Genomic DNA, 22,008 nt, shown 5'->3' with positions numbered 1-22,008 from the left:
TGCGAGCAGCACTTGCAGTGAGCCTGCTGCGTGGGCGGAGGGCAGCGGGCCTTGCCTGCCGGAGGCGGTCGAGAATTATGTTTGTCGGTTGTCGGAGCCGGGCGGTGGCCGCGGGGGCAGGTCGGGGCAGGTCGGGGCGGCCTTCTGCTTGTCTTTGGGGCTCGACGGCCCCAGCCCGCCCCGGCCTTGGCTGCGGCTGCCTCCGCCAAGGACGCGGTCGTGCCGCTGGGACTCCCGCAGGGCTCGGCCGAGTCTCGGCGCGGACGGATCGATCGACGTCCCTCCCTTCCGGCCGATGGACGCGCCACCAGTGTGCCGCGCACTGCCGCGCACTGCCGCGCACTGCCGCGGCCACACCGACCTGCCCCAACGCTAACGCGCCCATAAATGATTCACCGCGCTTATTTCCCGAGAGAGAGAGAAAGAGAGAGAGAGAAGAGAAAAAAGTGTGTGAGAGAGAGAGAGAGAGAGAGAGAGAAGAGAGAAAAAAGTGTGAGAGAGAGAGAGAGAGAGAGAGAGCGAGGGAGAGAGAGAGAGAGACAGAGAGAGACAGAGAGAGAGAGGGAGAGGGAGAGAGAGAGAGAGGAGAGAGAGAGAGAGAGAGAGAGAGAGAGAGAGGGAGAGAGACAGAGAGAGACAGAGAGAGAGAGAGAGAGAGGGAGAGGAGAGAGAGAGAGAGAGAGAGAGAGAGGGAGAGAGAGAGAGAGAGAGAGAGAGAGAGTGGCGGCGTGTCCTGCCGCCATCCCATCTCCATGAGGCTCTGCAACAACTGTGTGTCGGTGTGAGTGTGTGTGTGTGTGTGTGTGTGTGTGTGTGTGTGTTGTGTGTGTGTGTGTGTGTGTTGGTGCGAGAGCGAAGAGGTTTGCCAGGCTGCTGGGGGGTGACACTGTTGTCTACTCTGCAAACTGAAAAGTATTAGTATACATGGTTGATTCACAGAGCCTTGTGACGAGTCAACATGATGGTTGACGCTAATTATTGTCTCCTTCGCAGGCGTTGTGTAAACAGAGCGAACATGGCATGTTCACAGCGGTGCGCTGATATTGGGACAGGATGGTCGCAACGAATTTAGAGTGTGCTTGCCACTGACTCTCACAGCACGCCTGCCAAGGAGACGATTATAAGCGTCAACCCACAGTCCGCTCTCTTCAGTAAATGTCTTTCGGCGAAACGCCGCTCCAGCATATCATCCTAGTGATTTTCTCCTTATGACGAAATACATTCGACAAAATAACGAGGTACGATGAGTCTTAATGGCAAGTTTAAAGGTCAGCTGCAACGCACCACAATTTGCCGAATTTGCACCATAATTTGCCGAATTTTCACCCTAATCTCGGCAATTTACATCATAGTTAAGAGGATTTCCAGCATAATTTGGAGAATTTTCAGCAATATTTGAAGAATGTTCGGTGTAATTTGGAGAATTTGCACCATAGGCCTACTAAGCATGATGTTGAGCGTAAGACTTTAACAGTGCAGGGCGGGGAGGGCGGCTGACCGTGGGGACGCAGCTCGACTGCTCGTCTGCCAGATGCTCCCTCTGTCTCCGTCACCCTCCGCCTGCTAGGCCTGTGAGGCGTCACGATCCTTATCCTTGTCCCGCTGTCTCCCCTCCCCTCCCTCCCCTCTCCCCGTCCCCCACGCCATCCCGACGCCACAACTTTTCCCTCGCAACTCGACGAGCCGGAGATCCCTGTGCTGCAGACTGATTCCGAGAGTCGTTCTCGTCGCTCTGTCTCTCTCGCGCCTGTACGGGACGCCCCGTGAGTGCGAGAGAGACAGAGCGACGAAGCCGACTTTTGGAATCCGTCTGCCGGGGCCGTGCGGCAAGCCGTGTTGGCCAGGGCCGGCAGGGCCGGGGTTAGGGGAGGATGCCTGGGGAGATACCAAACTGCCACACAACATTGCTGCCTCCCTAAACCGCGTGGATCATCGCACGCTTCATGACCCGAATGGCGGCCCGAATGGACGAATGGAGGCAGCGACCTGCCGATCGCGATGCCTCGCGTCACTCGCGGGCTCTGTTAAAACCGGAGCGTACACTGTTATCCTTTTAATCGGGCCCTGCCATGTCCGCTCTGGCGCCCCCACAGTGGCGCCCCCACAGTGGGGCCCACGCGCCAGCAGGTTCACTCAAAATGGTAGAAAGCGGAATAGAGGAAGATTTTAAAAAAAAAAAATAAGTGGTTAAATTGACGACTGTTTCATCACAAACTGATGACATTTTCATCAATTTTCTTATACTTATTGCATGGACAGGATATGGCCATGACAACTACGTCATCGACTGGTTTGATGAAATTCTTGGCAGAAAAATTGGCCATGAAGTTGTCATCCAGAGACAACGAACATGTTCTCAGAGTAACCTCCTACCTTTCCCTCTGTGTTCGCAGGTGAGTGTGGGCTGCTACCGCACCAAGGCCCACCCTACCTTGGGCCTGGGGCAAACCATGTCCCACACCTTCCCCCGGCGCCGGAACGCACAGGTGGGACCAGGAGGGCATCGCCGTCTTCTTCCTGTCTTTCCCCTTCCCACGCACCGTGTCCCTTCACCTCTCTTCGTCTTCTTCCCCCGTTACTTCACCTCCTATATCTTCCTTTAAGTATTTTCTTCTTCTCTTGCTCAGAAACTGCACCTCCAATCTCCTCGTTCACGTCCTGTCTCCGTTTCTTCAGCTTGCTTCACCTTCACGTCTTGTCGTCTCCCCTCTTACTTTCACCTCCTCCGTTCTTTGATTTTAATTTACTTCTTCTGTACTCACTTCTCTTCATTGTTCCCTCACCGATCTTCCAATTTTTACCTAACGTTGCCCCTGAGTTTCTAATCTCAATTCGGTTTGTCTTCCTTATATCTTCGTCTTTAACCTGTACCGTCATCATCTTCCTGCTTTCCTCTTCATTGTCGGGAAGTCTCTCCCTCCCACTGCACCGTCTTCCTCGCACGTTGTGTTTGCATGCGAGGCACCCTCCGCGTCGCTCGGAGGCTAATACGATATTGTTTCCTTCATCACGGTAATGGCGGCGTGTCGTGGCCCCGCAGCAGTGTACTGGAAATGGGGCCGTTGACTCGGGAGTCGCCTAACGCACTGCCGGCCAAATTTCAACGCCCTCCACTAGTAAAATTTTCGTCACCGCAAAAAATTTCATAGTTTTGTCCAGAATGTGTGCAGAAAATGGGAAACGAACGGACCTTCCGCACTGGTTCTTCGCAGTTCCCATGAGGTTCTCCTGTGAACTGGGGCGGAAAACGAAAACGTGTACGGAACCTCCGGAGGAAGGTCCACGTAATTGATAATTAATTGACCAGGAATGTCCCGTCTATTTTTTTCACCAGTGTTGTCACTGAATGACATTTGGAAAGGGTTAATTTTCCTTACGAGAATGCCATGAAACCAGGTGGATTAGATGGCCCACCTCGTGAGCAACGGAGCTTTGATAGCTACATTTCAATTTATAATGAAGTTGTAATCCTCTTCAAGTGACGAGTTTGAAATGAAGTTCCGACAATTTTGGCAGCGTCCGCCGTGGGTGAGTTGAGTCACACCCATGCTGATCATCTTGGAATTGCTTGAAGGTAATCCTTCGGCATGGCCTCATTGTGCAGGGAGGGTTGTGTGTGTGTGTGTGTGTGAGAGAGAGAGAGAGAGAGAGAGAGAGAGAGAGAGAGAGAGAGAGAGAGAGAGAGAGAGAGAGAGAGAGAGAGAGAGAGAGAGAGGGGTCGTGATTGGTGGCGCGAGGCAGTGAGGCGTGGTGCGGTGTCTGTTTGCGTTCTCATTAAATGGAGGTCTTATTCCGCGGGATGAGGGTCCGCTGGGCTGGGGTCTGGTTCCCTGCGACTGCGAGGGCGGTCGCAGTCCGCGCAATGTGGCCTTTCCGAACCAAGCAGGGAAAACGGCCGTATTCATGTAAACATAATTCAAACTAATTAACCTTCAAAACAGCCTGAATTATTTTGATGCGAATTGACGGCTTACACATTCTTCACCGTAAAAATAATTCTCCAGAAAAAGGTACCGCTGGCAAAAAAAACTTACCGAAGGCACTTTTTAAATTTACAAACTTTCTGGTTAATTTACGAAGATTCTCCATAATTTACAAAGATCAAATGAATAATCCTCGTGGATTTGCGAGGGATTGGCAACATTCTTGCCACTGGCACCTTCGTCAATCACCGTTTGAATTTTAAATTAATCAAAGAGCTGCGCTTGTTTTGACTCAAATGGGGCAGTTTAATCAAATTAAGGGTTTAGGAATCCTTTTTGATCTTTTGAACACTCATAGCAATTTACTTCATGATGTCATTACGTTCCAATGATTGTGGCGATAGTGTCGGCAATGAATATTCCATTCCACTCATTCAATTTTATTCACAAAACGTTTCGCGGAACAGCGTTTGTCACGCACCGGCGCACGCATGTCGCTGCTAAGGCGAGACTGCCGCATCGGAATTCATATAACACGCACAGCCGGCACCTGGAAAAGTATAAACCTTTCACGCGCATGCATGCGCTTTGTCGGTCCCATAAATAGAGAGGGGAGGGGGAAAGAGGGGGCATCATGAAAGGGGTCTGCCCCATCGGCCCGTGCTTTCACCGCCACACCAGCGGCCCCTGATTGCTGGGACGCTGGGCCGAACCACGGCGCGCCGTGAAATAGAATAGACTTTGTGAGAAATAAAAGCTGCTGAAAGGGAAACAATAACAGAGCCCAAACGCAATTCATTCCCAGCTTGTTTTTCTCGCCCTTTCTACCCCAAGTTAAAGAAAAGAACAAAAAAAAAAAAAAAAAAAGACAGAAAACTTGAGACTGGTCGTTTAACTCATCGTTTGTCACCGAGGCAGGGGATGTTTTTTACCGCCAGACATCCCTCTCTTTAGCGTTGAGCGATATTTTACTTCATGTAACATCTTTGGTCGTATGTGATGAAACTGGGACTCATGCACACGGTGAGGGGGGAGGGGGCTGCTTTGCGGCGTCATGAGCCTATGTGAGTGTCTGTGTGTGTGTGAGGGCGGAAATGAAATTGTGTTTATCAAGTAAAGGGTTGTCGCCAGGGCGCAGGGCCGCAGGGGGCGCGAAATGGCGGTGTGCGTCTGGGGCACTGCTTGCATATGGATGCAGCGGCGCGGTGGGCATACGCTTGCACATTGCTGCGTTGCACGCAAGCACCTCCACTCCTCCACTGCCAAAACGAAGGAGAGTCGGGTTACTAGACTTTTTCCGTAATATCCAGGGCGTGCCCAGCGGTATTTTTTTCAGGCCCCTGGAGACAGTACAGCGTAACTTGATCGTTTGACTAGATGGCGCGAGACGGTCATGGCCGCTACAGTGTAGGGCTGAGGATCAGGAAGTACAAGACAACCCTGCTCCACTAGTCCAGACTAAGTGGGGTAGATCCCATGACAAGCATTTTGAATTCTGACAGTGATCCGTATTTGAATTTGTTTCCGCCTGCTGGTGGCAAGCAGTGTACAATGCCACGTCCATTGCAAAATAAAATAAAAAATTACATTATCGTCTGATGTGCTTGAGTTTTTATTTTCCACGGGCGGGTCAGCCAATGGCTCATGAGATTTGGGGGATAGTTTTGTTCATGACATTGTGTCATCAATGAGAGTCCAAACGCTATGAATATAGCCTCAATTGATGCAATGCTGATGTATTGCATGGTGTGATAATCTCAGTGCACTGCACCACACGTGCTTTATTGTAGCGTTTGGAATCTCAGTGGTGACAGGAGAAGCTCTCGCAACGCGATTGCCCCGAAAGCTCATTTCTGTCAACGAACACGCCTCCCTCTGTCCGCCCCGCCCCGGCCCGCCCCGCCCCGCCCCCGCCCCGCCCCGCCCCGCCCCGCCCCGGCCCGGCCCGCCCCGCCCCGGCCCGGCCCGGCCCGCCCCGCCCCGCCCCGCCCCGCCCCGGCCGACCGGCACACCAGAAGACGGAGGGAATTCCGAGGCGCTCGCTGTGTGCGACCCAGCTACCAATTTCATTTCGTCCACAGACGCAAAATACGCTCATAATTGAGTGGTCATCGGACAGAACAACCTATTTTCAATGGGTTTCCCATGTGACTTACGTCCTTATGCCCAACGGCCGCTGAATTATGCACTGCACCGTCAAAAAACATTTTTCTTCTCGGACGCCCTTTGTGCACCTTTCGAGATTCCCCAGCGCATGCAACAAGTGATTTTGGCAGCTCTATACAGCCTCGCTGACAGAATCTTTACGACTTAATCCTTGAGTCATAGCCTGACGCTTCAAATGAATCATACCCTTGAAAGTTTCCCATGCATTTAGACATGAGGAATCTGGACGGAAGAGCTTGTTACGCTTTACTTCAAGCGTAAACTGATGACGGTTAAAAGCATGGGGTGATACCGTGCTTTTGTTTTACTCTACAAACCGAACTGTCCGCTTTGAACTAACGTACTTGCATGTCCAATACAGGGATTCCCCTCTGAAATTTGTCGTTGAAAACAAAAGTGCGCACTTATAAATGCGTACTTGGTCAAGTCGAGGGGGTAAACACTTCAAGAAATCGTGTACAGACTACTCGGTATTACGCTGTATTACGGGTGTATTACACGTGTATTACGGCCCTAAAATGCCCAAATTTGGCACATTTGACCCAAAAATGGTATTACGATCACGTGTATTACGCGTAATACACGGTTTTTGTGTACAGGGTATTACGGGAGTGGTTACCCGCTCGGGTCAAGTACACACAGCCGCCCCGTGCTCCATGCTCTGCCACGCACTTGCACTGTACTTGGCCATGTGTGCATTGTAAGTGTGTTCTTGCATTTTTACACTGGTGAAACAAAGGCACCCTTTAAGAGCCTAATGGGGTTATGCCTTTAGCTTTTATTATTCCCTAAAATTTTATGAAGAAGTTTTTATACAACACGCTGTTCCCAACGAACCAAACAGATCCGCGTCGTTCTTAGGGGGTAAAGTGTTTGGGACATACGGACATAAATTTTATGCCATTGTCCATAAGTTGGCAGCATCACAGTGCACCTAACGGTCCTCGTCGCTTTGCAGGTTCGCACGGGCATGGTGACGGTGTCCGACGGCAAGGCGCGGCCCCAGCCCATGCGGCTGCACCTCAGTCTGGACATGCTGAGTCTCCAGCGCGAAGAGGTGGACAACAGCGAGCTCAAGCCAGCGCCGCTCGATTCACGGGTAAGAACCAACTTTTCAAACTGACTGCAATAAATTTTCCCCCAGTGTAAGGATGATGAGATTCCCCTCTGACCACTTTCCGCGCGATCTCAGCTCGCCATCTTTCGCCATTCGTTTTAACTTTCTGCAGTTAAGAATCGCGCGAGTGATACACTGATAGTACTCGTCGCGCCCCGCCCCTAATTTGCATATCATTTGGCGAGTGTGCACCCCGTCGTGGCGGCGTGCCGGAGGTTCGCAATCCGCAGAATCGCGTAAAACTAATTTTTAGCGCTAACTAGTTGGCAATACCGACGGCAATGCCAAACACGAAACACGCTCAGCTCTCTGTCGTCCCGCGACCAGACCTCTCAGCCACAGCATCCCTCTTGAACCAGAGCGGTTGGGAACAATATTAAATTTGAATACCAAAGCAAACATGCAAATTGAGAAGTAAGAAATGTAAATGCTGCTTGACCAGCGAGCCACTTGAGGTGTAAACCTCCGATTTTTCTGAAACTTTGGAATTCCGAATCCACTTTGGACATCGAATGACACCCAAATTTCCTTGCCACAGACCTCCAAGAAATAGCCGACTGGCGTTCCAAGTTGGGCAATTGATGAAACTTAATTGTAATGTTTCTTTCATTAGAAATTACTTTTCGGCTCCGCACGTCCTTCCATATTTCCACATATTCCTCCGAATTTATAAAGTTTTAGCCCAATCGGAGACTTAGACCAGAAAGAGTTCTATTGTAAGTCTTAAATGATGGGCAACTTTTTTTTGGCTTCCCTTGATTTTGCACACTTTCATACTGATAAGTCCGCTCTTTCCATTTTTCCTTTCGTTTATGAATGTCACACTTGGCTGTATCTTACACACCGCTCATTCTTGTCTATCCTCTTTCTTTCACCTGTCTGTTCAACACTTTTATTCAACGAATGTTCCGTCATTTCCGCTAGAAAAAGAATTTTTTCACGTTTCGTTTGAATGCGATGTCACTTGTTTGACCATGGATAAACATTCTCACGATTGTGACGTTGTAGTGAAGCAAAAGCGACCAAATTCACTTTCTAACGAATATGACGTCACTCTCGTTGAATGACAGTGAATCCATGTCTCTAATCACCTCGTGTCTCTCTCTCTCTCTCTTCTCTTTGCTTCTCTCTTGTCGCCGCCTCTGTCTTCCACCTGCGCTTCCTTGCAAAGTCTTCCTGCAAACAGCCCAAGAAGGACGACCCGACTGCCACCGTCGCGCCATCGGCTCCTGCTTGTCCGAGTCCAGGACAAAGCGGGCCAGAGCCTTGCTCCTCGGAGCCCGCGAGGCCCGCCGGGCCGGGGGCCAGGACTGACACGGGGCTGGAGGAGCCACCGGTAAACACCATCTGGATTTGTGCCTTGCCATTCCTCGACCCTGTTTAATCACCCTGTCATTCGTGCCAATATTTGATTCTCTCTTCTTTTCTCCATCCTCCGCGCCACCTGGCACCTGCCTGCGCACCTCTCTATCTTCTCCTCTATCTATCTTCTCCTCTATCCCTGGTGACGCCATCTCAGGCAAAGCAGCTTCCAGTGGACGCGGGGGTAAGGCCGAGACAGCTCACCACGTCTGGTGCACGCAAAAATAATATTCGAAGCTCAGCTAATTTCAATGAACGGCTCTAAAAACTTAACTGATTTAGTAATCGTGTGCAGCCTACGATTTTTCTAGTAAGTGCATATGCATTTTTAGACGCATTAAAAATATATCTTAAGGGGGGACCCTGGTGAAACTTTCAAGTAGGCTTCAAAATAATCCCAGGAAGTTGCAACTTTGCTTAATTATGAGCTTCATTGTGGTGAGTTCCCAAAACAAAATTCAATCCAAAATGTTGAACGGTCTCTGAGAAAAGTGGCTTTTTAGTGTTTTTTGGAGCGTTGGGGAAAAATCTTCCTGCGTCTTTCATTGGGACGGAAAGTCTTGAAATTTTTTTTGGGTTATCCTAAAGATGTATTGAAGATATTTTAGTGACGGAATTTTCAAATTTAACTTCTGTCCTGAGATATGAGTTTTCAAATTTTAACATTAAAAAAAAATTGATTTTTTTCCCTTTTTTCACACTTTTAGGTGTGTTTAAAAAAAAGTAGGGGTGATATCAAGATTCTGTCACTAAAATTTGTCGACAAGTCATCAATGAATAGAGTCCATGCAAGTCGGCTTATGTAGGTGTCAACCAGGAACGCAGGAAGTCTTTCTACGACAAAATTTTTTGTCGACTGAGCAAAGCTGTGAAGTTGAGCGTAGAAGCCAACGACAACTGATCTCAATGTTATTTCCTTCCAAATGATAAAGAAACTACCCAATTAGCTTAAAGGTGTTCAACCTGTTGAATCTGAAACCTTCTATGCACATTTTTATCTATTAACTTTGAAAATACTATTTTTTGGAATTTTGGCGATTTTTTCACCAGGGTCCCCCCTTAAAAGAAAAAATAATTTTTTAGCACCGGTGATAAATTTCTCTGGTAAAGCATGTAGTCTGAAAATAATAATCTTTTTTATTGCGTGTAAACTTGCGGCTTATGCACCTTCTGGAGACGGATATGCTTCGCCGCTGGAAGACCGCAGTTATTCTAGAGGAATAGCGGGGAAGTCAACAACGTTACGCTGTGTTACGCTGTCTCGCCTTGAAGCCACTCTTCGGGTGACACGTCCCGAACCATTCAAATGAAAACGTTGCCGAATGAGTAACTTTGAGAAAATTAAGACGTGTCTTTTGAGCTGAAGAAGAATTTTGACGCTCCGACTAAAGTGTGTCTTACGGTGAAAGGCTTCACCCAATTATCAAAGAGGAGATTTTCTCTACCAACACCAGAGCGCCGACTTACGAGGAATTTAAACGAACATGGAAATAGTTCCCAAGACACTCTCATTCCAGGAACGTGACATCACGTTGAAACGAACGTGACAACATGTCACGTTCGTTTGAGCATTGTGTCACATTCGTTTGGGCGTGAATTGGCCAAAAATCAGCTTGTTCACATTCAAACGAATGTGACACAATGCTCAAACGAACGTGACATTCTGTCACGTTCGTTTCAACGTGATGTCACGTTCCTGGAATGAGAGTGGAGTTGCTTAATTTTCTACAGTTTGCGTCGTTTAGGTTCTAGAAATTGGTTAAAACCAAATAAAGCTTAGTTTCAGGGTTGAAACCCGTGAAAACCTCCGACAAAAACAAATTAGTTAACTGCATGCAGTTAACCATGGTTCCGTTGCTAATTGTTGGCCCGTCCCGTTTATTTTTGGTAAAAAAAATGACGGAGGGACGGGCATATCACTGTAAAAAATTATTGTGAATTTACGAAATTTTTTTTTACAAATTCTCTGTAAAGTAACAATAACATTTCGTTATTTTATGAAATTTATTCGTAGAGGCCGTTTTATGAATTATTCATCACAGAAATCTTCTTAATTTTATGAAATTTGTTCGTGAACACCGCCTTATGAAATGGTACGAACAAAATACATCTCAAACGTGACTAAAATACTACAACAATGTCACAAAAACATGAAAAGTTTCCTAAAATTACAACAAATGCTTGGGTAATTCCGTTGCACAAATCGCTTGTAAGATTACGAGATATGGTGATGCCTTCATCATTTTACAAGATGTTTCATAAAACAAAACAAAAACGCTGAAATAAGTTAATCTCCATTTAATCAGCGTGACAAGGTAGAACAAAAGCGGTCCACGTCATTTTGAGCGTGTAAAAAGTTTGTAATTTTACAAATTACTGCGTGAAGAATAATTCATAAATCGTTAAGAAACAAAAAGACGTTGTAAATTTACAGATAATTTGTGCAACGAAATTACCCATAAATTGTTTGTAAATTTACGAACTAATTTTTTTACAGTGATATATAGTATGATCCCTGCTGTGCGTGCGTCCGTCCGTCCGTCCGAGGACATCCCATGGTCCGATCTTGACCAAATTTGGTATGCAGCCTCCTTGGGTGACCCTAAGAACCGCCCGGTGGCAGCAAATCCGATCCGAGCCCCGGGGGCGCTGCTGCAGGTGCATTATGGTCTACATGGGGTCGAGGAGGATTTCGGCAACGGATACAGCTAGCAGGGCATGTAGGGGTATTTTTGAAATCGGGGTGACGAGACAAAACCAACGGTGCCAGTTTCAAGTGAATCGGAGAAGTTTGGACCCGGGTTCAAATCCCAGTGGGGTATATTTTGAACATTCTTTTTATTCGAGTTTTTGCACTGTTTCTTATGTTTTTGAGGGTCCTGATGACGAAAATAACATCTATTTTGACCCCAGACTCAGGTTCAAACTCGTTAGGGTTAAACAAAGGCGAAATTCACACATTTGTTAATGCACGGGACGGGCCAAAGTTGCCGATGTATATCGCTACTTTTCATGTTATTCCTTATCCGTACTTGTGACAGAGACCAGTCAAAAGAAAGTCGACAGTATAAGGTACAAAGAATCTTTTATTGGCTGAACGTAGGTGTAAATGGCAGGCATAGATTGTCACAACTGGCGGAGCACCGCGAAGCCTGTTACAAGACGGCGCTCTCCTACCTTGTGGAAAGTTACGAATTGAGCTGAAACACCACAAAGAATATTCACCATACTTCTAAAACTCCACTGATCTTTGCCACATGGAGAGCGCACTGGAGCGCACCCCACGCTCAGCCAGTCCAATCCGGGATTCGTTCCCGAGTCGTGACAGTGCCCGCGATCCCATCTCATCCCTCTCTGTCGCTACCCCTCCCCCAGCCCCCTTGTTGTATCACATTCCGGCTGGGCTGCGTGTCTGGGTCGCCATGGCGCGCCATAGGAATGCCAGACTAATTCAATAGGACTGCATAACTCGATGGGCCACAGACTCCCTTTCTTGGAGACGTATTCCTTCTTCCTCTCCTCCCCTCCTTCTCTTTCTCCGTCCTCTTCTCTTTTTCCTTCCCCTCTTTCTTTTTATTTCCCTCTTCTCCCCTTCTTCCATTTCTCCGCCTTCTTCTCTTTTCCCTCCCCCTTCTTTTCGTCCCCCTCCTCCCCCTCCCCTCCTTCTCCCCCTTCCCCGTTCTCATGCCCCGTCTCTTTCCTCTCCCTCCTCTCATTTCCGTCCTCTTGTTCTTCCTCCTCCTTCTCCCCCTTCTCATACGCCGTCTCTGTCCTCTTTCTTTTTCTCGTCCTTCTTCTTGTTTTTCTTTATCTCGTCCTTCTTCTTCTTCTTCTTCTTCTTCTTCTTCTTCTTCTTCTTCTTCTTCTCCTCCTCCTCCTCCTCTCCTCCACTACCACCACCACCACCACCACCACACCACCTAAATCCGAGAGCCAGACGCGCGGCATTTGGCAGTCATGCCTCGCGGAGCGGCGCGCTCTCATCAGAGGGGTGCATAAAAAGGGCGCAGTGCGGCTCACAAGGCGGGAGCGGGCCGACACAGCGGTCGAGTGCTGATGAAGCACCTGCCGCGAGGCTAGGCGAGGGCTGCCCGGCGCGGCTACCCACAATGCACCTGATTAATTTAGCTCGCCACGCGAAAGTGCCGCAGGGTTCGGCTGCATGGCGCAGCAAACGGCCGAGGCAGCGGGGCGCGCGCGATCGGAAAGGAACGAAGCGAAGAAGGCAGAAAAAGGAGGGGAAGAAAGCGTGGCTGGCTGAACGCGCGGGCGGTCGAGCGGGGGAAGCCTGTCGACTATCAGATGCGACGCGCGTCCGACGCTTTCCTCCCCCCACCCCCTCCCCCGGTCGTGCCCAGGCCAACAAGTCAGTGCGCCGCCTACGGCCGCCTGCTGCAGCAATCCCGGGCAAAATATGAAAAATTTACGGGCGCATGCGGCTGCCATGCACAGCTGCCCAGACTGCGGCCGAGGGCTTCCGCGTCGCACTTCTCCCTTTTGTTTTATTATTTGCGAGGTCAGGGAGGGACCGGCGCGTGAAAGGGGGGGGGGGACGCGTGGGCGTCGAAGAGGGATGCCGCAAAGGGCTGGCGGCGGCCGGCCCTACTTTCGGGAAATGCGTCGGGAATATCGCGAGGAGCAATAAAAAGGCTACACGTTTTCCGAAGGCCGGTCCATGCAGAGCGGGAGGGCGAAGGGATCCGCACACTCTGTCAATTTTTAATGGATATTAACTGCACACTTTGGGAGAGCCGCTTGCGCCTGCAAACGCCTGTGCCGCCGCCCGATCGTGAGTGTGGGCGCGTGTGTAATATGCTCAACATTCTGGGCGCTGCCGGCCCAGAGAGAGCGCTTATGGCATCATGATGGGCCGAGTGTGTGAAACAATTTTTCCCCGCAGCCCGAAACCGCTGGTTTTGTTTTTTGCATAAATTAATATGTGCTTCCGTCGTCCCCGCCATGCCATGCCCCACACGCGGTGAGAGTGCTTTGTTATTGTCATCGCTGGCTCGCGGGTGTAATTGTGTTGTTGCCCGGTGAAAACAACAGCGGCATGTTGTTGTTGCTAGCACGGCCCGCCATGACATGGGTCCCTTGTTGTTGTTGCTGCAGGAGCGGATGGTGAGCGTGACGCGGCAGAAGGTGGGCGGGCTCGGGCTGAGCATCAAGGGCGGCTCGGAGCACAAGCTGCCCATCCTCATCTCCAGGATCTTCAAGGGCCAGGCCGCGGACGAGACCGGCAAGCTGTTCGTCGGCGACGCCATCATCAAAGGTAGGCCGGCCTGGGCCGGGCCTCAAACAGACACTTATGCAGCACGACAGTGATGGAGTTCCCCTGGAAACTTTGGCCAACTCGGCGGATCCAACAGCTCCGCATCCCCCGTCCGAACCGCTACCCACACGCTGTGGTGTGGCCGAGGACGCCCGGAGTAGCCCTGGACTACGCCCCGGGCACGGCCGGGGCTACATCATCCTTGCCCCATCCCCGCACTCTAAATCCAAAAATGATGCAGAACTGTGTCGACAAAGAGCCACACAAAACATCTTGCATTAAAAGAGGCAGTAGCATCGCCAAATACTTTGCAACACAGTGAAGAGCCGAACGAAGGCTAGACCGCGTCGCCCGTTTGCACGCACCAGTTGGTGCGGTCTAGAATACTTTTGGTTTTTCTGTGACTGAAGAGTATTGCCAAACTTTGGCAACGAAGTTTGACTCGGTTTGATGATTTCCCAGTGTACTGCCGAATCATGGCGATTCTCTTGTTTCACGCCTCTTTGTGGGCATGATTTCCATGGCAAATTGTTGTCGACACACAATTGCATCGACAAAGGCACCAAAAGTGCCTTTGAATTTTAAGTGAGAGGAAAAAGTAATGTGATTGGCTGAGCGATAGCGAAGCCTGTTACTCCAGTGCGGTTGAAAAGTTTTTTCTGTCTGTCTGTGTGTCTGTCTGTGTGTCTGTGTGTGTGTGTGTGTGTGTGTACACTACTCCTCCTGAACGGCTCGGCTGATCTGGCTTAGATTTTGCAGGCTTATTAGGTATGTTCTTGGCTCGGCACACGCGAAATTTCACTATCCTAGCTCAACTGGTTCAGTTTTTATAGCCGAAAAACACCTAGAAAACGGCGAAAAATCGAGTTTTCTGCAGACAGATCACTTCTGCCTTGAAGAAAGGGGGGTCTGGGGGGCCCCCAACAGGTTAAAAAGTTACAAGGGTCAAGAACGTGTTATCTGTAGATGAAACAACTCTACCTGGAATGAAGGGGGTCTGGGGGCCGCCCCCCAGCATGCAACAAGTAAGAAGTAACCGACGATGGAGAAGCCAATGCCTGCCGAAGGCAGTCTAGCGCCGCAGGCCAAGGTAGGTACGCCAGGCGCGGATTGAAGGAACAGGCCGCAAGACATCGCGCGCGGTCTGGCGTAAACCTACCTTGTTTATTAAAATTCCTGGCCACGTTCATGCAGTGGCACGTTCCCCGCAGCTTGCCTTTGTCTCATTAAAAAGAACTAAGCGAAGGAGATCACGCCGAAATTCACGAAGTCAACTACAACTAAAATTGTCGTTCAAAAAGAACTTCAATTCCCTGCTTCATTCAACACGAAACATTTTCGCCCGGTTTACCCTTTTCGCCCGCACACGCCGTCCAATCCCACCCACTCCTGCAGGGCCCTGGAGGCCGCACCACTACACCTTCATTTTCCATGGCAATTCCCGGGGTGTGTGCCACACTGTGTGGTCCGGGCGAACTCAGCGTCATTGTCAAGTTTTAATCATTTGGCCGTGCCCGTCGATGGAGGGGGTGGGCACCCGGCGGACGCCCCACCCCGCGTCCAGCGGCAGAGTGCCTTGCAGTGCATGGCACGCCGCACCACATCACAGCGCCAACAAAGGCCTTTCCAACTTCGCCGCGGCCCGGCCGGGCTCCGACGATCGTCTCTGTGGTCCGCGAGGGGCTGACCGCCGCGCCGGCTTGATGAGAACCCATTCGAGCGGACTAAAGGAGTTTTCATTCTCGCGCACAAATGCTGCAGTACTCTAACGTGAGGCCAAGGCCGACAGAACAGAGCCAAGAAAACAACACTCTCAAAGGGTACTCCAACGAATCTTGAAACGGAAGAAGAACAATGTAAGCCCTCAAAACAGCTTCTGCGCATGCGCACCGAGTGCCGAGGAAACGACTGCGCATGCGCACCGGGCGGTGAGGTGACGTCAGCTCATGCCCAGAAGCCCTTGGGGCTTGCTTGTGTTCTTCTTCTTCCGCTTGGAGCACCCTATTCCAGGAACGTGACATCACGTTCCTCTAAGCATTGTGTCACATTCGTTTTGATGTGAGTCAGCCAGAGTAGCTTATGCAAGATTCGAATGATATATCGAGTAATATATCGAGTGATATATCGAGTAATATATCGAGTGATATATCGAGTGATATATCGAGTGATATATCGAGTGATATATCGAGTGATATATCGAGTGATATATCGAGTGACATATCGAGTGATATATCGAGTGATATATCGAGTGATATATCGAGTGATATATCGAGTGATGTATCGAGTGATGTATCGAGTGATGTATCGAGTGATACATCGAGTGATATATCGAGTGATATATCGAGTGATATATCGAGTGATATGTCGAGTGATATATCGAGTGATATATCGAGTGATATATCGAGTGATATATCGAGTGATATATCGAGTGATATATCGAGTGATATATCGAGTGATATATCGAGTGATATATCGAGTGATATATCGAGTGATATATCGAGTGATATATCGAGTGATATAACGAGTGATATAACCAGCGGTGTCATTGTAATTTTTTTTCGTGAGTATACGGTCGGTGGCGGACCAATAATGTATGCGGGGGTACATTAATAAATTTACGAATTTCGCCTATGTTTGACCCTGACGGGATTTAAACCTCAGTCTGGGGTTAAAATTAATGTCGTTTTCGTCATCAGCACGCTTAAAAACATCAGAAACAATGCAAAAACTCGAATAAAAAGAATGTTCAAAAAATACCCCGCTGGGATTTGAACCCGGGTCCAAACTTCTCCGATTCACTTGAAACTGGCACCGTTGTTTTTTCTCGTCGCCCCGATTCTAAAAATACCCCTACATGCCCTCCTAGCTGCATCCGTTGCCGAGATCCTCCTCGACCCCATGTAGACCATGATGCACCTGCAGCAGCGCCCCCGGGGCTCGGATCGGATTTGCCGCCACCGGGCGGTTCTCTTAGGCTCACCCAAGGAGGCTGTATACCAAATTTGGTCAAGATCGGACCACGGGAAGTCCTCGAACGAACGAACGAACGGACGAACGGACGGACGCACAGCATGCATCATACTATATGCCCGTCCCTCCGTCATATTTTTTTTTACAAAAAAATAAACGGGACGGGCCAAAAACGGAGGCTTTGCCGCAGCCAACGAAGGAAGTCGTTTGTAATACATACGATTTGGTTTGTACTCCGAAGGAAAAATCCTCTGCATGCTACGAAGCCTGCGGCCTGCAAAGGATTTTTCCTTCGTCTTCGTGTTCCCAACAAAATCGTTTGCATTACAAACTATTTGCTTCGTCGTAAGCTGGGACCGTTCTCTTTGCATTACGAAGGCGTTCTTTGAAGGGTCTTACGTGTATACGAATTCGTATTCGAATGGAATAATACAGCAATTCTAAGATATCTCAATGTTACTTCGCAGACTTTTAAGATTGCAAATGCGGTTTTGCAGACTGATTCCAAGTGAAGCTCTCGTCAGTCTGTCTCCCTTGCACCCACACGCACTGAAAATAGAAAGGTCAGACATTTGACCCCCATAACGGTCTTACTGAAATGTGCGACCGAAAAAGGGTCGACATGTAAGACCGAAAAATGGTCATACTTTAAAGTGTTTCACATGTAAAGGCTGATATATCCCCAAGCTAAACAAGTCTCGCTGATGTCTGGCCCTTTTTCGGTCATACATTTGTGTATGACGGTTTTCCGGTCATACTTTTTGTATCACCGAAAATCGGTCAGATGTCTCACCCTTGGAATTTCAGTGCGAGTACGAAAGAGAGAGACCCCCCTCTCGAATCAGTCTGCTGGCTGTAGCTGTCGTTGCGGCCCCAGTCCGCCCATCCGTCTTGCCCGGCTGGCAATCCTTCTCCGCAAAACTTATCGAACAAACAAAAGACTCCGCCCCTGACAAACTGAGGGCCAGGTCAACTCGGGGGTAACTCGGGGGTAACTCGGGAGTAACTCGGGGGTAACTCGGGGTTAACTCAAGGGGAAGTCGGGGGGAAGTCGGGGGGAAGTCGGGGGAACTCGGGGGGAAGTCGGGGGGAACTCAGGGGCAAGTCGGGGGGAACTCGGGGGAACTCGGGGGCAAGTCAGGGGGAACTCAGGGGTAACTCGGGGGCAAGTCGGGGGAACTTGATCGACTCGCCCAAACACTAGAAATACGCTCCAAACTAGCACCGTTGCCTTTGTCTCGTTGCCCCGATTCTAAAAGTGCCCCTACTTGCCCCTCTAGCTCAGCGGTTCCCTACCTTGGGGTCGCGACCCCAAATGGGGTCGCGAAAAAATTTTGAGGGGTCGCGGCGAGGTGGCTGGGGTCGCCTGGGGTCGCGGTGGTTTCCCGGCTGGCCCACACACCGAGCACTGGCTGCTTAAATGCCGCAAAGTTGATCAAAACGGTCACAATGTGTGTAAAAGATCGTGTTTTGGGTCGACTTTAAGCATCCACTGCTTCTGATCTGAGGCGGTAAATCGCCCTCCCTCAACGGGCAATTGGTCTTTGGACCTTCCTTTTGCATGCCTTTGTTACGGAGTGCAATTATCTGCCTCAGTTTGGAAGCAGTACTGCCGCAAAGTTGGTCTAAACAGTCACAAATGTCTGTGAAAAATCGTGTTTTGAGCCGACTTTAAGCATCCACTGCGTCTGATCCGAGGCGGTAAATCGTCCTCCGTCAACGGTCAATTGGTCTTTAGACCTTCCTTTAGCATGCCTTTGTTACGGAGTGCGATTATTTGCCTTAGTTTGGGAGCAGTTTTGCCACAAAGTTGATCAAAACACGATTTTTCAGACATTTGTGACCGTTTTGATCAACTTTGCGGCAAAACTGCTCCCAAACTAAGGCAAATAATCGCACTCCGTAACAAAGGCATGCTAAAGGAAGGTCTAAAGACCAATTGACCGTTGAGGGAGGGCGATTTACCGCCTCGGATCAGACGCAGTGGATGCTTAAAGTCGGCTCAAAACACGATTTTTCACAGACATTTGTGACTGTTTAGACCAACTTTGCGGCAGTACTGCTTCCAAACTGAGGCAGATAATTGCACTCCGTAACAAAGGCATGCAAAAGGAAGGTCCAAAGACCAATTGCCCGTTGAGGGAGGGCGATTTACCGCCTCAGATCAGAAGCAGTGGATGCTTAAAGTCGACCCAAAACACGATCTTTTACACACATTTGTGACCGTTTTGATCAACTTTGCGGCATTTAAGCAGCCAGTGCTCGGCGTGTGGGCCAGCCGGGAAACCACCGCGACCCCAGGCGACCCCAGCCACCTCGCCGCGACCCCTCAAAATTTTTTCGCGACCCCGTTGGGAACCGCTGAGCTAGAGGGGCAAGTAGGAGCACTTTTAGAATCGGGGCAACGAGACAAAGGCACCGGTGCTAGTTTGGAGCGTATTTCTAGTGTTTGGGCGAGTCGATCAAGTTCCCCCCGACTTGCCCCCGAGTTACCCCTGAGTACCCCCCCACTTGCCCCCGAGTTCCCCCCGAGTTCCCCCCGACTTGCCCCTGAGTTCCCCCCGACTTGCCCCTGAGTTCCCCCCGAGTTCCCCCCGAGTTCCCCCCGAGTTCCCCCCGAGTTCCCCCCGACTTCCCCTTGAGTTACCCCCGAGTTACCCCCGAGTTACCCCTGAGTTACCCCCGAGTTACCCCCGAGTTGACCTGGCCCTCAGTCTGTCAGGGGCGGGAGGCAGAGGAGACCCACTAACGGTGTGTACCTCACGGCTGCTTCCGCGCTGCTCGGTCAACACGCGCCCTTGTTTTCCTTTCGGCTCCACCTTCGGCAATGTTCGGCTCGCTTATCGGCCCTGCGAACGCCGAGCCGAGAGCCACTCAATTTTCTGCGGAATCGCCGCCCTGTTGACCGCATCCATCACAAAGAGCCCCATCGACGTTTTCCCTCCCCCCTCCCCTTTTCCCTTTCCCCCTCCCCCTCCCTTTCCCCCTTCCCCTCCCCTTTTCCTTTCCCCCTCCCCCTCCCCTTTTCCCCCTCCCCTTTTCCCTTTCCCCCTCCCCCTCCCCTTTTCCCTTTCCCCCCTCCCCCTCCCCTTTTCCCCCTTCCCCTCCCCTTTTCCCTTTCCCCCCTCCCCCTCCCCTTTTCCCCCCTCCCCTTTTCCCTTTTCCCCCCTCCCCCTCCCCTTTCCCCCCTCCCCTTTCCCCCCTCCCCCTCCCCTTTCCCCCCTCCCCTTTCCCCCTCCCCCTCCCCTTTTCCCTTTCCCCCCTCCCCCTCCCCTTTTCCCTTTCCCCCCTCCCCCTCCCCTTTTCCCCCTCTCCCTCCCCTTTTCCCTTCCCCCCTCCCCCTCCCCTTTTCCCCCTCCCCTTTTCCCTTTCCCCCCTCCCCTCCCCTTTCCCCTTTCCCCCCTCCCCCTCCCCTTTTCCCTTTCCCCCCTCCCCCTCCCCTTTTCCCTCTTCCCCCTCCCCTCCCCTTCCTCGGCGTTTCCCGCACCCCCTCCCGCGGCGTTTCCCCAGGGTGGAAAGTGCTCTGGGGCAAGTGAGCCCTTCGGGACGCGCGAAGTGGGCCGAATAGTATAGTGGGGCCACGAGTCGGCTCAAGTGGCCGAAGTCGGCCGAAGCGGTTCGGCAAAGCGAGGAGACCGAGGCGCTGGCCGATGCATGGAGGAGGCCGCGCTCTATGCAAACCAACAAAACCAACGAAAACACCCCATCAATATTTACTCGGCGTTTCCAAAGTCGCCCGCGGCGTCATCGAGTCATCCATCGCCGAGCAGCGTGGCTGACTCGCAGAGTCGTTTTCGTCGCTCTGCGTCTCTCTCCCACCCGAGCGCCGCGCTCATGAGGAGTGCGAGGGAGACAGAGCAACCAGGATGAATCTCGGAATCAGTGTGCTGGCGGTGTCCTATACACGTGGAGGTCGGCCACTTGAAGGAGGACGGAACACCACACGGACGTGTGTGTGTGTCAGAGAGAGAGAGAGAGAGAGAGAGAGAGAGAGAGAGAGAGAGAGAGAGAGAGAGAGAGAAGAGAAGAGAGAGGGAGGGAGAGAGAGAGGAGGGGTTAGGCTCGGATCCTCGAAAGGCCGTGACCCACCAGCGTCCCGAGTCCCCTGCGGACGGCTTGTCGTCTCACCAGAGCGGCGCCACAATCTGTTTCCACTCGGGCAGGGCGCGCCGCGGACGGCCCGTCCCGCACAATCCGGCAGCCAGGCTCCACAGCCCCGCCTCGGTTACAAGCAGCCAGCAGCGACAAGTACTTGGCCACCAACCTCGCCCAGCACGGCTCGCCCGGCCTGCGGTTGGCTGGCGGCAGTCCTTACCAGGCGAGAGCGGGTGGCCGGGGCCGATCGCGTCTCGGAGCACTGTCAAATTTGTTGTCATTAATGTTAAGATCATGGAATTCTAGTAAAACGATAACAATTTTACTGCAAATCGATGTAGTTGACAAGTTTGATGATATTCTTGTGAGGGAATTCAGCCTTTAAATTGTCATCAAGGAGGTGATAAATTGTTGCAGTACACATGAGCCGTCACACTTTGATCAAGTGATAACCAGAACCCAACCAGAACAATGATCATGCATGCGTCAGGTGACACACCGGTAAAACTGAAGCGTAGTTGTATGCTTGATTCAAGCATACAACTACGCTTGAAGACTTTACGCTTGACGTCAAGCGTAGAGAAGAAATTCTCCCATGCATTTAGATAGGCGGGAGAGGGGCAAAATGGAGAACTATGCTTGAAACCGAGCGTAGTTCTACTACGCTTGAAGAAAGGCGTAAAACTACGCTTGAGTTCTACCAGTGCACACAGTAAGTTTGACGCCGCTGAGCACCGAGGTACTGCAAATCAGGCTCCAATTCACGGCGTTTACTGTGGCCAGATCACAGTGAACACTGCGACACCTCCTAGGAACAAGCGGCTATCTTCCGGGAGCTTCCAGACACTCGGCTATCTCGCAGTAGCTTTCAGACACTCGGCTATCTTCCAATAGCGTCCAGACACTCGGCTATCTTTCTGAGCGCTTCGGAGACTCGGCTAACTGCTTTTCCCACTTCCCGAGTTTGGGTGCGTATATATTTTAAACCAGTTGAAATGCCCTCACCGGGACCTAACCAAAATGTGTCAAAAGTTTGTCAGAGTAGATTAAAATCATGGCGTGAGCATGTCTTGATAAGTGTAACAAAGAAAAACGCTATCGAA

The 22,008-nt window shown here is 50.7% G+C and overlaps 1 protein-coding gene across 4 annotated transcripts in view; it reads left to right on the top strand.

Moving 5' to 3' along the window:
• The window catches only part of LOC117652499 (gamma-1-syntrophin), a 58,317-nt gene that overhangs the window by 23,139 nt on the left and 13,170 nt on the right, over positions 1-22,008 (top strand). For 2 of the 4 annotated variants that reach the window (XM_034397453.1, XM_034397454.1), the window contains 4 exons: positions 7,048-7,188; positions 8,378-8,542; positions 8,726-8,752; positions 13,681-13,840. In XM_034397453.1, the coding sequence (XP_034253344.1) occupies positions 7,048-7,188; positions 8,378-8,542; positions 8,726-8,752; positions 13,681-13,840 (493 nt within the window). Of the gene's footprint in view, positions 1-2,393; positions 2,487-7,047; positions 7,189-8,377; positions 8,543-8,725; positions 8,753-13,680; positions 13,841-22,008 lie in introns of all 4 variants that reach the window. The other 2 variants (XM_034397452.1, XM_034397455.1) reach the window with 2 other exon arrangements.

Source organism: Thrips palmi, unplaced genomic scaffold, assembly GCF_012932325.1.
Source record: "Thrips palmi isolate BJ-2018 unplaced genomic scaffold, TpBJ-2018v1 HiC_scaffold_7, whole genome shotgun sequence".
Classification (NCBI taxonomy): Eukaryota; Metazoa; Arthropoda; class Insecta; order Thysanoptera; family Thripidae; genus Thrips; species Thrips palmi.
Note: the sequence above shows the minus strand (reverse complement) of the source record. Positions and strands in the feature narration are given on the sequence as shown.